The 16,104-nt window shown below is 47.7% G+C and overlaps 1 protein-coding gene across 2 annotated transcripts in view; it reads right to left on the reverse strand.

Moving 5' to 3' along the window:
* The window catches only part of LOC135057893 (G2/M phase-specific E3 ubiquitin-protein ligase-like), a 130,264-nt gene that overhangs the window by 108,113 nt on the left and 6,047 nt on the right, over positions 1-16,104 (reverse strand). For both annotated transcript variants that reach the window (XM_063963613.1, XM_063963612.1), the window contains exons 3-4: positions 9,744-9,841; positions 8,611-8,712 (exon numbers count right to left, since the gene is read on the reverse strand). In XM_063963613.1, coding sequence (XP_063819683.1) covers positions 8,611-8,712; positions 9,744-9,841 — 200 coding nt within the window. The remainder of the gene's footprint in view (positions 1-8,610; positions 8,713-9,743; positions 9,842-16,104) is intronic.

Consider the following 16,104-nt stretch of genomic DNA (forward strand, 5'->3'; position numbering starts at 1 on the left):
AAAGAACACCTTGCTTTAAAGTCTTTGAGAGAAGACAAGGAATTAATAATTAAACCTGCCGATAAGGGTGGAGGGGTGGTCCTTATGGACAAGACTGACTATATGGCGGAAATTGATAAACAGTTATCCAGTGGTGGGACATATAAGAAATTGAAAAATGACCCCACCACTAGAATTAAAAATGAATTATCAAATCTTACTAAGGAGGCAGTGTCTAATGGTGCCCTGAGTCAATCTGAAGCCGATTTTATTAATATTCTACATCCGTCAGTACCTACTATCTATATATTACCTAAAGTCCATAAGGACCCCCTCCACCCACCTGGCAGACCTATTTTGTCAGGCGTCAACAGTATTACGTCAAATTTATCTGCTGTCATAGATGCACACCTTCAACCTTTAGTTAGGGAAACTAGAGCTTTCCTTAAAGACACAGGAGATGTCTTACGCTTTCTTAGAAACTTTGAATAGCAGGAAGACATGATAATGGTAAGTGGAGATGTATCCACACTATACACAATTATTAACATGGATCTGGGAATAGAAGCTGTGTCCTACTTTTTAGATAGGTCAAATGTATCTCTCAATGTTAGGAATTTTATATTAGAGAGCATTACATTTATTTTAATTAATAATTATTTTTATTACAATGGCACGTATTATATGCAGATAGTGGGGACCGCCATGGGCACCAGATTCGCACCCAGCTACGCTAATCTCATGGCATACTGGGAGGACCTAACAGTATGGTGTGATGGGTGGCTGGGTGCGGGTCTGGTGTCCTGGGTCAGATACATTGACGATATTTTATTCTTTTGGAAAGGTACAGAAGAAGATCTTAAAATGTTTTGTGAAGTTCTTAATACTAATCATTTTAATATTTCGATCACTTTTAATTCTAGTAAGAAGGAATTGTCTTTTCTCGATCTATGTATTTATGTAACAGATGGGGTACTACAGACCAAAACCCATAGGAAAAATACAGACTCTAACAGCTACATAGATAAGCAAAGTCTACACCATAGGAACTGGCTGGACGGTATACCCTACGGCCAGTTCCTACGTGTAAGACGTAACTGTACTGAGGATAAAATCTGTGAAGAACAAATGGAAGAAATGGGTGAGCGTTTTTTAGAAAAGGGATATGAAAGAGCCCAAATACAAAGGCAAAAGGGAGAGCCTTGAATATAGAGAGACAAAGCCTTTTGGTTGAAAAAGATAAAGATAAAACTACTGACCAATTTAATTGGTCTTTCATTAGTAAATTTAATTCCAACCATAAAGAAATTGAGGCTGTCTTCAAAAAAAATTGGAAAATCTTAAAACAGGACCCCATTATTGGTGTAAAATTACCAGCCAATCCCGTTTTTATATATAGACGAGCTCCATCCCTTAAGGATAAATTAGTTAAGAGCTCGATTGATGAGGTTAAAAGGACCAGTATTAGAACAATTGGATTTCATCGATGCGGTCTCTGCACTATGTGTAAACTAGTTAAAGGTCCGAGTAAATTGAAGGAATTCTGTGTGAAGGATAAGTCCTACAGTATTAAAGAATTCCTGACCTGCAATACGAAAAATGTGATCTATGGATTGGAATGTAAATGTGGCCTTGTCTATGTGGGGAAGACTAGTAGAAATTTAAAAGTGAGATTGGCAGAACACACCTATAATATTAGAAAGGGTCTGGAAAGCCATACTGTCTCTTCACATTTTAAAAAGTTCCATAATTCCAACCCAGCTGCTATTAAAGCCTTTTGGGGCATACAGGGAATTACCCCTTCATGGAGAGAAAAAGATGTTGAGATAAGACTTGCAAAGGCAGAGATGAGGTGGATCTACATGTTGAAAACCCTGTCCCCAGGAGGGCTGAACGGGGACTTTGAGCTTAAGTGGTTTCTGTAGATCCCCTTATTCTCTATGATCCTCCTTATTTATCTACCTTTTGTTATATCCATTATTCATTGTAAGATTTTAAAAAAACTCTGTGGATGTTTTAACAAAATTATGAATTATATCCTGCTGCTATTTCCCTTATTTATAGATTGTATTTTTACCATTCAAAGTTTTTATTCAGATGTTTTTATTATGTTATATCTGATTCCTATTTTATTCTTTTTTGTTATGGGTATATAATGGATCTACCTCCCAAACCTATTTGGACTACAATATTGTTGAGAACATTTTAAATTTGGAACTGGACCTGAGAATCTTTGTTTTCCGCGGAAACCGGCAGGTGGAACGCATAAGGAATTGCTGGAACGCATCCAACTTCCGGTTCCGGTCACGTGACTTCCGGTCGTGGAATTCGGCCGGTGGAATGCATAAGGGACTTCCAGAAGTAGATGCTGGAACGCACCCGACTTCCGGTTCCGGTCACGTGACTTCCGTTCGCGGCGGAAACCGGTGTTTTCGGCGGGAGGACATTGTTCACATGGACTTGGTTATGTAATTAGGATATAGGTATAAATATGCTTACTAGTGCCACTCACCACCATGCTTCTGAGGAAGGACCAAAAGTGTCCGAAACGCGTTAAGCAGGTGGTGCTAGCTGATCTCTGGACCGTGGGTGGACTGATCCTGGTACTTCGACTTCCCTGGTACCGCTGTGGTGTCCGGAACCTCCGGTGCTTCCCCTTGTGCCATCTTGGGAGGGTAACTAGAAGATACCCCATATCAGCACCCCTTCTCTTCCCACTAGCAGTGGTTACATGCTTGTTGTTTTATGATTTTTGTGAGTGTTCTGTGTAAAATAAATGTTATCCCTGTGAAAAGTGATCTGCACTATGACCTCTTCTTCTTTATTGAGAAAAAGAAGTACTCCATATCATTGAGGCTGTGTGGACAAGGGATCCAACACGAAGTATACACTAACCCAAGATCTGACTCCTGTCTGTTCATAAGGACACTTATGTAAGGACTCATTTATAGTGTTTGCGCCTACTTTTAACGTTTGTTTTTCTTTGTGATTTATTCTTGGAATTTTGTGTGAAGGTTCCTTGTTTATTAGTGGGCTGCATTCACATAATAGGCAGCGCATTTGTACAATAACTTCTTTGCAAACCTCACCACCTTTACCAAAGCAGGTACATCTATTGTAGAACGATATTCCTCATCCCCAGAGGGAGACTCAGTGAGATAGAACTCCTCATCCTCTGTCTCACTGGATGACTCTTCTGACTCTGAAACCTGCGTGGACTGCGACGATGGCACAGCACGTCTAATGGCTTTAGTGACTGTGGGTTCCTGACACTGTAACAACTGCTGGAAAGCAGTGGTATTGGCAGCCAGCCTATGTGCAGAATTATTAAGCGTGTCTATCCCTGGAGGAGGCATAGCTATGACTGGTATGGTCGGGTGCACTTGCTGCGGTAATCCCGTGGGAGCACCGCGGGGGCTGCTAATTGGTCTGCAATCTTTGCCAGCATCTGTGAGAAGGAGGCCCATGGGGGTTCCTAATGCACAGCTGGAGGTAGGATGTAGAAAGCTGCACACAGTACATCCTGAACCATGTTCCCTGGAGATAAACCTGCAGAGCAAGCACTGCATTAGACCAGTAAGGGAGCAGCAGGCTGCTTGTTGCCCTTGCTTCTGCTAGACATAGCTGCAGGTACTTGTAACACACAATAAAACAGTGAACAGCGTCTAGCCCAGGCAGTATGTGCTATTTCACCACACACTCTCGGCACTGAGTAGTGTATAATTACAACACACAATATGGCACTGAACAGTGTATAACTAGTATGTGACAGTCTTGCCTTCACAAATACAAGTAGATGTGAAGTACCAGCACCCACTGATACACCACTATCTCATACTTACCTACTCTCCCGGATTCTGCGTGAGACACCCGGTTTCTCGGGTAGTCCCCCGCAGCCCCAAAAGAGTGGGCATCCCTCCCGCATTCTGCCCACTTTCTAATAAAGTGGGCAGAATAATACAGCAAAATCGTAGACCTGCGGAGGGGGTGGAGCCTAATGATGTGATAATATGCCAAACATGACATTTTGGCTCCGCCCCTATGCAAATATTTTCCAATTGCGGACTTTTCCTGATGGGTGGGGCCGAATGATGCAATTAGCTCAGCTCCGCCCTCATCAAAGCTCACCTGCTTCTCCTCTCTGGGCATCTCATGGAGAGATTAGAAATGTGCCCAGCTAGCACAAGTCACAAATTGTACAATGCAGCATACAATTTGTAACCGCTAATGGGTGCTGATTCACAACCGCAGTGGCTAGTAGGATATAGTGCTTTATAACCTGACTCCAAGGACAGGTATACAGGGAGACTGGACCCAGCATTCCTGGAGACTTCCAAGCTTGACTTAAGATGGCTGCTGTGAGTCTCTGAAGGAAACAGGGTTTAGGAGAAACAGCTCAGAAGACCACTTTGGAAATGTGCCCTGGTTTTGAGGAGCAGCCACTCGGGAAACACTGACCTGCTCCTGCTGACATAATCCACTTTGTTCCTTTGATATAAGCAGCCCTTATGGTCTAGTGTAGTTCATGGCTGTGGTCTAGGTACACATCAGAGCCCCTGGTCCGTCTCCCGGGACCGGAGGTATAGATGCCAATAGCGCGGGTCCCACAAGCGGGAGTCCACCTTACCTGTCCCTGTACTTTGGTTGCAGTCCAGGGCTGTTCCGTCTGCCCCTGCTAGCTAGCGCTCACGGCACCCTGCTGAAAGTTCCCTGCCGTGGCTGGAGTTATGGCGCCGGTGGGGGTGTTGGCAGTACTGGCATCCAGAGGATTGCCTAGTGCTACTTGCTCAGTAACAAAACAGAGGGAAAAAAATAAAATCATAAAAGTAAAGCTTGGGCTGCTTTAAAGCAGCCCCATTATTATAACAATGGGCAGTTCCTGCAAGCACCAAACGAAAACTCGGGAGTCTTTGCTGTGAGCGGGGTATGAGGAAGAAGGACCATTGCATCTTGGAAGCTAAAAAGCTCAACTGTTGGCTGATTCTGGTCTCCACCATCATACCTGGGCACTACGGTTGGTGTGATGGTTAGCATTACTGCCTCACAGCACTGAGGTCATGGGTTCGATTCCCACCATGGCCCTAACTGTGTGGAGTTTGTATATTCTCCCTGTACTTGCGTGGATTTCCTCCAGGTACTCCGGTTTCCTCCCACGATCCAAAAATATACTAGTAGGTTAATTGGCTCCCAACAAGAATTGTATCTGTTAGTACATGTGATAGGGGATATAGATTGTAAGCTCCACTGGGGCAGGGACTGATATGAATGGGCAAATATTCTCTGCACAGCGCTGCGGAATATGTGTGCGCTATATAAATAACTGGTAATAATAATAATAATAATAATAATACTCAATGTCATCCCTGTGGATGCCTATGGACCCTGAAGAAGAAACATGAATTATTCAGATGTTCTGGGGAATGGAGTTGAGAAACATCGTCCTAGACAATCATTTCACCCAGTCTTCCCTGGTAAGTATATCCTATTGCAGGCCTGGCCAACCTGTGGCTCTCCAGGTGTTGTGAAACTACTAGTCAAAGCATGCCCTGCCACAGATTTGCTATTAGTGAATACTAAAACTGTGGCAGCCATGCTGGTATCTGTAGTTTTACAACAGCTGGAGAGTCACAGGTTGGCTATTGCATATTTGTGTGTCATTTGTAAATAGGCTCCATCTTCATTGCTATGGGTGGTTTTCTGTATGCCGAATGTCGGGATACCGGCGCACAGTATACCGACGCCAGAATCCCGACACCCGGCATACCGACAACTATTCTCCCTCGTGGGGGTCCACGACCCCCCTGGAGGGAGAATAAAATAGTGTGGCGCGCTACCGTGCCCGCAGCGTGGCAAGCGCAGCGAGCCCGCAAGGGGCTCCTTTGCGCTCGCCACGCTGTCTGTATGCCGGCGGTCGGGATCCCGGCGCCGGTATGCTGGTCGCCGGGAGCCCGAGCGCCGGCATACCGTACGACATCCATTGCTATTAGTCAAATCACCATTAAAAATATTGAAGAGCACCGATTAGGATCACTGGCCAGACTAGCAAAGGTAAGCAATGGATAATCCTACAGACAGTAATAGAGCACTGCTAAGTGTAAACATTTCTTGTATGTTGTAATGGGCCCGAGTCTGAGTCACACGCAGCTCTGTATGCAAATGATAGCAAACTGTGTATGCACAGTAGGGAAAATCTGCATCTTTAAATATCTCTTGGCTAATCTTAAATGGGCCGTTTCACTCTATACCTAGAATGGGTATCAGCTGGGTGGCAACTGGGTAAACACAGAAGGGTACTGTCTCATGGGAGTGTCTTAGGCAGAGGCGTCACTTGCTATATGTACACCCGGTGCAGCACCGGGAAAAGGAAGTCGGCTTTGCGTGAAAGGGGCAGGGCTTCATGGGAGTGGGTGGGGCTTCACGTCCCAACCCCCAGTTTTTCTTCACTGAGGGTTCGGGACGTGGGGCTGCCCCCCAGGGAGTGCTGTAGCTGCAGTGCCAGCTCCTACACAGTGTCAGGAGCCGAGTGCTGCACATAATGTAACAGTGCAGCACTCTGCTCCTGTCACTGAGCAGGAGCCAGCATTTTAGTGTCACCCCTCGGCGGGTGACACCCGGGTGCGGGTCGCACCCTCCTTGTGACGCCACTGGTCTTAGGGAATGCAGACAGAGTTGTGTCCTACAGTATGCGGAGCCATGCATATGGTGATGGGATGCCTAGTTCAGTCAGATCCCTTGCACCGAGCATGGGGTATGTGTAAGTGCCAATAATGACTGTGGATGGAAATACAATGGGCGGCTCAATGCATACACACATGTAAACATATATAATTGCATTAGCATTCACAGACCCCCCCCCCCCCCCCCCCCAACATGACCCCTTTTATCAGGTACAAAATACTCTGCTCCTGGATTTCCCTCATAATGTTCCCATCACCTACTGTATGTTGAATTACCGTATATACTCGAGTATAAGTCGACCCGAATATAAGCAGAGGCTCCTAATTTTACCCCAAAAACCTGGGAAAACTTATTGACTCGAGTATAAGCCTAGGGTGGGAAATGCAGCTCTAGCCGTACACAGCCCTCAGTGCCAGATATGCCCTCATACTGCCAGATATGCCCCCACAGTGCCAGATATGCTCCACAGTGCCAGATGTGCCAGATATGCCCCACAGTGCCAGATATGCCCCACAGTGCCAGATATTCCCCACAGTGCCAGATGTGCCTGATATGCCCCACAGTGCCAGATATGCCCCACAGTGCCAGATGTGCCAGATATGCCCCACAGTGCCAGATATGCCCCACAGTGCCAGATGTGCCTGATATGCCCCACAGTGCCAGATATGCCCCACAGTGCCAGATGTGCCTGATATGCCCCACAGTGCCAGATATGCCCCACAGTGCCAGATGTGCCAGATATGCCCCACAGTGCCAGATATGCCCCACAGTGCTAGATGTGCCAGATATGCCCCACAGTGCCAGATGTCCCAGATATGCCCCACAGTGCCAGATGTGCCTGATATGCCCCACAGTGCCAGATATGCCCCACAGTGCCAGATGTGCCCCACAGTGCCAGATGTGCCCCACAGTGCTAGATACTTACCCTCCGTCGCTCCCGCGCTGTATTCTGAAGAAGGGACACGGAGAGCGCAGTGCGCGGCTCTCCTGTGTCCCTCCTGCGTCTCCGGCGGCAGCGGCGTGTGTTAAAGGAAGTGCCGGTTCGTGCACTTCCTTTAACACACACACCGCCGGAGATGCAGGAGGGACACAGGAGATCCGCGCGCTGCGCGCTAACGCTGACTCGATTATAAGCCGAGGTGGCTTTGTCAGCACAAAAAAACGTGCTGAAAAAGTCGGCTTATAATCGAGTATATACGGTAGTTATTTGATGAGAAAGGTGTTTCAACACAGGTGATGGCAACCACAAATTAAGATGGAAGTCCGGGTGCAGAGCATTTTGTGGGTCTTCATTCAGTTAGCAAAATATTTGCATTCCTGAATGTCGACACATATGGAGCTGCACAAAACTCAGAATTAGGCCATTATGTGTAATTCAGTTTTCCTTTGACATGAAAAGAAAGTTTCTCCTTATTGCCCATCACAAAACATGAAACAGGGGTGGTTATTCTGAGTTGTTCGCTCGCTAGCAGTTTTTAGCAGCCGTGCAAACGCTATGCCGCCTCCCACTGGGAGTGTATGTTAGCTTAGCAGAAGTGCGAACGAAAGGATCGCACAGCGGCGACAATTTTTTTGTGTGCAGTTTTAGAGTAGCTCAATACCTACTCAGCGCTTGCGATCACTGCAGACTGTTCAGTTCCTGTTTTGACGTCAAAAACACGCCCTGCGTTCGCCCAGCCACGCCTGCGTTTTTTCGAACACTCCCTGAAAACGGTCAGTTGACACCCAGAAACGCCCTCTTCATGTCAATCACTCTGCGGCTAGCAGTGCGACTGATAAGCTTCGCTAGACCCTGTGTGAAGCTACTTCATTCGCTGTAATAGTACGACGCGCGTGCGCATTGCGCCGCATACGCATGCGAAGAAGTGCTGGGTTTTTTGCCTCATCGCTGCAAAGCGAACGAATGCAGCTAGCGATCAACTCGAGTATCAGCATGATTATGTAGCTCCTCACCGTCTCTGCTGCCTGACTCGCTGCTTTTCTCACATCAGGATAGAGGAACCCGTAGAAGCCCTGATGGTCTAGACCTCTCTGCGGCACACCACTGGACAAGATCTGAATCAGAAAGATTGGGAAATGTACATATGGCCATGACCACAACTAGGATACTGATACATTTCTATAACAATTTGAAACAATTGCATAACGTGTTCTAGTGTTAGTACTGAAAGTTTAGTTTTAGAATGTTCAATATTATATATATATATATATATATATATACAAACACACATATATAATTTATATACTGTATGTCTATATGGGATACGGCAAGTAGGGTGACCAGACTATTCCTTTAACCTGGGACACTCATGAATTACACAGGTTCTTTGGCTGCTTAAACCCAGGTGAAATGCAGGCTTGTAGTCAGCCAGCCACAGAACCTGTGTAAATCATGAGTGTCCCAGGTTAAAGGGATAGTCTGGTCACCCTACGGTAAGGATCCCAGCGTTCGGAATCCCAGTGTATGGAATACCTAAGCTGGGATCCCAACAAGGATGACAATGCTGGCGCTGGGATACCAAATGCCGACCTGCCGCCACTCAGGAAAAGTAAGCCACGGGAAGGGGGGGGGGGGGAATTAGTTTCAGGCTGCGGGGAGAGGGTTAGGGTTAGGCTGCGGGTGTGGGAAGGTTAGGGTTAGGCTGCGGGGAGGGTGGGTTATAATTAGGCAACCCTAGAGAGGGTTAAGCTGCAGGAGAGGGAGGGTTAGGTTTAGGCTGTGGGGAGGGAGGGTTAGGTTTAGGCTGTGGGGAGGGAGGGTTAGGTTTAGGCAACGGTAAGGGGAGGTTAGGGTTAGGCACCAACGGAGACAGTTAGGTTTAGGCTGTGGGGAGGGAGGGTTAGGGAGAGGGGGGTTAGGGATTAGGTTTACCTATCTTACTGTGCAGGTGTCGAGATTCCCAGCGTCGGAATGCCACAGTCGGTATCTTGCCTGCCGGCATCCCGACCGCCGAGATATCATATATAACCCGTATATATATAAGTTTCAGACCATTTTAAGTAAATGAAATAAATATATTTTTAATTTTCTAAAATAAAAAAATAAAATAAAATGGTGTATGAAGTAATACATTTTACATATTTACCAAACAATAATGATGTGTTGTTATTTTCTCTTGATCATTAGTCAGGAGCTCTCCGTACTTGGATGTATCATTCTCTACTCGCCCACAGAAGATACATTCTGTGGAAGGAAGACAAGAAGTTAGCGGTGATCTTCATATGTATCTGTAATTATGTTACGCAGTCAGTTATTGCAACACATGTTCATAATGAGTTATGTCATGCAGTAATGTGGAAGCTGTTGAAGGAGAGCGCTCAGTGCCGTCTCTTCTGCATAGAGGGGATCCCGGAATACCTCAGTGGAGTGACAGCGCAACCTCTAACCTGGCCAGTCTAAATGGGCTGCTGCATACACGCAGCTCATCCACACGTCTTACAGCTCCATCTTTCATAGAGGAAGGACGTGCTCCTGAATGTCTCCTCAATGGAGACTGTGTGTATGCTACAGGAGAAACCCTGGTAAGTACCACAGCGTTACCACCACTATACAGCATACCACCTACATAAATGCCCAAAGGTTCTTGGTTCTGACTCTGTAGCACATATTACATTATGCATGTACTGCATTAACCCTGTGTCACCCTGGAACTCATTCTGCATTTTGCAGACCAAGCTTTTTATTTTTCAACATTTTTAACTTTCTTTCACTGAGCATGAAGCGCTAGGCCGACCTTTGGACGGCAGCGATGCTGCTCCATCTCCCCCACTGGCACCGCGACTCCAGCCACAGCTAGGAACTTTTGGTGGGACCCAGCAGCCTTCACTAGCATGGCCAAACAGGGGTGCACCTGGACTGTGTGGGACAGGTAAGGCAGGCTCCTGCTTGAGGTACTGCCACGATCATGGCAGTCCATACCTCTGGTACAGGGGACGGACCGGAGGTTGCTGATGTGGACCCAGGCCATGGCCAGCCTTGGGATTCGCTAGATCACCAGGGCACATATAATACTGGTGCTGGGGACACTTTATTGAGGCCAGGGAACCAGTGGTAAATGTCAGCCAGGGGAGGACAGCGCTTCCCCAGCGGTCCCTCCAGCCAAGGGCGCCTTTCCGCTGTGGTCTTCCTGCCCTGAGCTGTTCCTCCTCCACCCTCCTTCCTCACAGAGACGCTGGGTGGCCATTACAGGAGCTCTGCAGGTCTCCAGGAATGCTGGAGAAAAATTACTAAGGTAATAGGCCCGGCGCCAATGAAACGAGATGTTTAACCTTCAAGCTGCTGACTATAGGGATAGTTAGTCCCTGGGAAGCATGATTAGAAGATTTGTATACAGCGCTAGTAACTGGATATGGAATAAAACATATTTTATTATACACATAAAAATTGTTGCAACAAATAAACAGTTGATATTAAAAATGTAAGATTAAAGTTAAGATTAAAGTAGTAGGGCAAGCACAGCAATTTGATTGGTATATTACCACATGTGGAAGCCGGACATTTTCGACTGTAAATTGGCCATGGAAATATGCCACAGTCCTAGGGGTATATTCAAAGCTGACAGATGATTGTCCACATAGGATTTGGAAACAGACCTTTAGATGCTTGATTCCGGAAAAAAGTTAGTCCTATTGAAAGCTTGGTGTTATGCACCTTTGTGGATAGCAGCAAGTTCCCCTTTTTTATAGATGATTGCGGACTTCCAGGCTTGATTCCAGGTATGAATGGATATCCGATGGTGCCCGGCTCCTCTGTACCAACGCGTTTCGCTGTATCAACAGCTTTATCAAGGTATGTGTGCCCATTGCAGGGATGCCCTTTTTAGAGGCTGTGCTAATTGCCCATCATTTACAGCTGATGTTCATTACAAATACTGTAATATATAAAAAAAAAAACTCCATATCCAGTTTAAATTATTTATAATATAAATAATTTAAACTGGATATGGAGTTGTTTTTTGATATATTACAGAGCAGAAGCCGGTTTCCAGGCCCGCAACATAGTTTGAATGACCACCTCAGAAAACCCTTTAGCCCTTAAGACGGAAGCTTCAGGAGCCACGCCGCCAAAGACAGCCGGGCTAGGTCCTGGTAGACACAGGGGCCCTGAACGAGGAGGTCTGGGCATTGTGGAAGTAAAATTGGACGCTCTGACGATAGGCCTTGCAGGTATGAGAACCAGTGCCGTCTGGGCCACGCTGGAGCTATGAGAAGCAGAATTCCTTTTTCTTGCTTGAACTTCCGAATTACCCTGGGCAGGAGTGACACCGGAGGGAACACGTACGGCAGCCGAAACCTCCACGGTACCGCCAGCGCATCCACGAATGCTGCTTGAGGATCCCTTGTCCTTGCTCCGAAGACCGGAACCTTGTGATTGTGTTGAGACGCCATTAGATCTACGTCTGGAAGGCCCCACCTTTCCACTAGGAGTTGAAACACTTCTGGATGGAGGCCCCACTCGCCGGCATGCACGTCCTGATGACTGAGAAAGTCTGCTTCCCAATTCAGGTCTCCCAGAATGAATATTGCCGATATGGCTGGTAGATGGCGTTCTGCCCACTGTAGAATCCGTGAGACTTCTTTCATTGCTAGGCGGCTTCGAGTGCCGTCTTGATGATTTATGTAAGCCACTAAGGTGGTGTTGTCCGACTGTACTTGAACAGGACGGTTCTGAATTAAATGCTGGGCTAAGTTCAAGGCATTGAAGACCGCCCGCAACTCCAGAATATTGATCGAGAGGAGGGACTCCTCCTTGGTCCACCGCCCCTGAAGGGAGTGTTGCTCGAGCACCACGCCCCTACCTCTTAGACTGGCATCTGTCGTTAACAGGACCCAGTCGGATATCCAGAACGGACAGCCCCTGCACAGTTGCTGGTCCTGGAGCCACCAGAGCAGCGACAGACGGACCTCCGGAGTTAAAGAGATCATTTGAGACCTGATCCGGTGAGGCAGGCCGTCCCACTTGGCTAGAATCAGCTTCTGGAGGGGACGAGAATGGAATTGAGCATACTCCACCATGTCGAATGCTGATACCATGAGGCCCAGCACCTGCATTGCCGAATGTATCGACACTTGCGGACGAGAAAGGAAGCAATGAATCCTGTCCTGAAGTTTCAGGACTTTCTCCTGAGACAAGAACAACCTCTGGTTGTGAGTGTCCAACAGCGCTCCCAGATGCACCATGCTCTGAGCAGGGACCAGGGAGGATTTCTTCCAGTTGATGAGCCACCCGTGGGCTTGTAGAAACCGGACCGTCATATCCAGATGACGCAGGAGAAGATCTGGGGAATTTGCCAGGATTAACAAGTCGTCCAGATATGGCAGTATCCTGACCCCTTGACGGCGGAGTACCACCGTCATCACCGCCATAACTTTGGTGAAGACTCGCAGACCCATTGTTAAACCAAAACGTAACGCCCAAAACTGGTAATGGAGGTTGCCAATAGCGAACCTCAGGTATTGTTGATGTGACACTGCTATAGGAATATGCAGGTAAGCATCCTGTATGTCCAGGGAGACCATGTAGTCCCCAGGTTCCAAGGCCAGAACTATAGAGCGAAGGGTTTCCATACGGAACTTGGAAACCTTCACAAACTTGTTCAGTGCCTTGAGGTTGAGAATGGGCCGGGAGGACCCATTCGGTTTCGGGACTAGAAACAGCGGAGAATAGTACCCCCGGCCCCTCTGAGCAAGAGGCACCTGTACTACGACTCCTGTATCCAGGAGGCTCTGTACCACCGAATGCAGAGTGTTTGCCTTTGTCTAGTCTGACGGGACGTCTGTCTGGCAAAATCGATGAGGGGGTCAGTTTTTGAAGGCTATGGCGTAACCTCAAACGACGACTTCCCGTACCCAGGCATCTAAAGTGGTCTTCAACCATTCCTGGGTATACCCTAGAAGCCGGCCCCCCACCCTGGGATCCCCCAGGGGGAGGCCCGCCCCATCATGCGGCAGGCTTATCGGTCTTGGCTGCTGGCTGACGGGCAGCCCAGGCTCTTTTGGGCTTCGGCTTACCAGGTTTTGAAGTGCGGGCCTGCTTATGGTACGCCTGACCTTTTGCTTTACCTGAAGGACGAAAGGGGCGAACAGAATATCCCCCTTGAAAGGGAGTACCTCCAGGGTTTTTCTAGAGTCCAGATCCACAGACCAGGATCTCAGCCACAATATCCTGCGAGCCAGGACTGACATAGTAGAGGCGTTGGCTGCTAGGATACCGGCATCAGGAGCCGCGTCTTTAATATAGCAAGAAGCTGTGACAATATATGACAAGCATTGTCTAGCATGGTCAGAGGAGATTTCAACATCTAACTCCAAGGCCCATGCTTCAATAGCCTCTGCCACCCATGTAGCTGCAATAGTGGGCCTTTGTGCAGCACCCGTGAGGGTGTAAATCGCTTTTAGACAACCCTCGACACGTTTATCCATAGGCTCTTTTAGAGACGTGACGGTAGTGACAGGTAGAGCTGAGGAAACCACCATCCTAGCCACATGTGAGTCTACTGGAGGAGGCGTTTCCCAATTTTTAGACAGCTCTGGCGCGAGGGGATAGCGAGCTAGCATCTTCTTTTGAGGCACAAACTTCGTACCCGGGCTTTGCCAGGGTTCCTGACGTATATCCACTAGGTGGTCAGAGTGAGGTAAAACTTGTTTAATCACCTTCTGACGCTTGAACCTATCTGGTTTCTTAGGAGGAACGGATGGCTTGGGATCATCCGTAATCTGCAGAATTAACTTAATAGCCTCCAAAAGATCAGGAACATCCACATGTGAACTATCCTCTCCATCAGCCGTATCTGAGTCAGAACCTGTGGGGTCAGTGTATGTGCTGTCTTCATCAGACGAGGTGTCAGTGACAGCATTGGATTGTGAGGAGACGAGCGCTCGCTTAGAGGACCTCTTGGACTTGGGCGAGCGATGGTCAGACTTTTTAGTAGTCAGGGATTGTTTCAACTTCTTTAATTGAGAAGATAAATCGTCCGCCCACGGCGGGTTAGCTGCAGGGACCACATATGGTTGTACCGGCATTGGGGGTCCCATAGGGGGTGTTAGTTTATGAACTAGCGTATGCAGAAGCGTGGAAAAAGCGGCCCACGGAGGGTCAGTATGTGCCTCCGTTGCCACAGTCCCACTGGGGGGCAAGGAGCCCCCAGAACCAGAGCCCACAGCTGCTATATTCTCCCCATATATGCCTGTGGCTTCAGCAACACCAGCAGTGTGTTCCGCCCCAGAACCGTTACCCTCAGAAGCAGACATGATATAACTTGCAGTATGAGATAACACAGTACAATTATTAGCAGCACTATATCCCTAAACCCAAACCCCTGTGCAGTGTAGTCAGCACCAGCAGAGATAAAGGAGAGATATGGTGACTAAATCACAGAGAAAAATACGTAATACAGTATATCTTTGTGAAAACTGAAAATCCTATATTAAATAACACCTGACGCACCAAGCCCCCTCAGGTTATAGAATATAGGGATAGCAAGTTGAGTGAAAGACACGAGATGGACATCACTTAGCTATCAATGCACACACAAATAGTCACAGTTTGTACAATGCAGAGGTTATTACAGACAATAATACTGCACTGGACTAGCTTACACAGCTACAGTATATAGTCAATAGATATAACACTACACAGTAAGAAACTGGATGTATATCACAGGGTAATTGTACTATATAAACCCCTGACTAAATGCACTCTTTCTTACTAACACTGACTAAAAAGGCAGGTAGAATACTTAAGTGTCATGTAAAGGCACAGCGCTGACAACCAGGCGGCTTTACATAGGAGGATTTGCCCAAGCAGTCCCAGGAACAGTGAGCTGAGGAGTAATGGCGCCGCAGATACTGACAGGGAGTGAGAAAAAGACAGAGATGCAGCTCCAGGGCAGGAACACTTGCTGGAAATGGCGCCCTGGGGCTGGGGGAGGGGCTTCAGGTCTAAGCCTTATCCCCCTTGCTGGCAAAACCACCGGGTACTGTGGGCGATATTAAAATCGGTTTTAAGAAAAAAACCTGACCTGCGCCCATGCCCTGGTGATCTAGTGGGATCGCCTGTATCCACAGTGTCCACCGCCAGCGCGCGTGGCCCGCCTCCCACTGACCGCGCCGGATCGCGATAAAGACCGGGTCCCGCGAGCGGGACCCACTTACCACCTCCCGAAGCGCGGCCACGCGATCCTGGAGAGCCCCAGCCGTGTGTGTCTAACATGAAGAAAACCGGAGCCTCCGCTGTAGGTACCCGACAACTAGGGCTCGGGAGTGTACAGAGCCGCTGGGGAGAGCTGGAGCTGCAGCAGTGAATGTCACAAGACATTTACCACCACTGCTGCCCTTGAAGTCTTCACTTTTTACCTCATAAAAAGCTTTTCTCAGGGCTGCTTGGAGCAGCCCCTCTGTTAAGTGCCTGCTTACTGCAGCACCAACTGACAAGCTGAGCTCCTGTGC

Source organism: Pseudophryne corroboree, chromosome 3 (assembly GCF_028390025.1).
Source record: "Pseudophryne corroboree isolate aPseCor3 chromosome 3, aPseCor3.hap2, whole genome shotgun sequence".
Lineage (NCBI taxonomy): Eukaryota > Metazoa > Chordata > Amphibia > Anura > Myobatrachidae > Pseudophryne > Pseudophryne corroboree.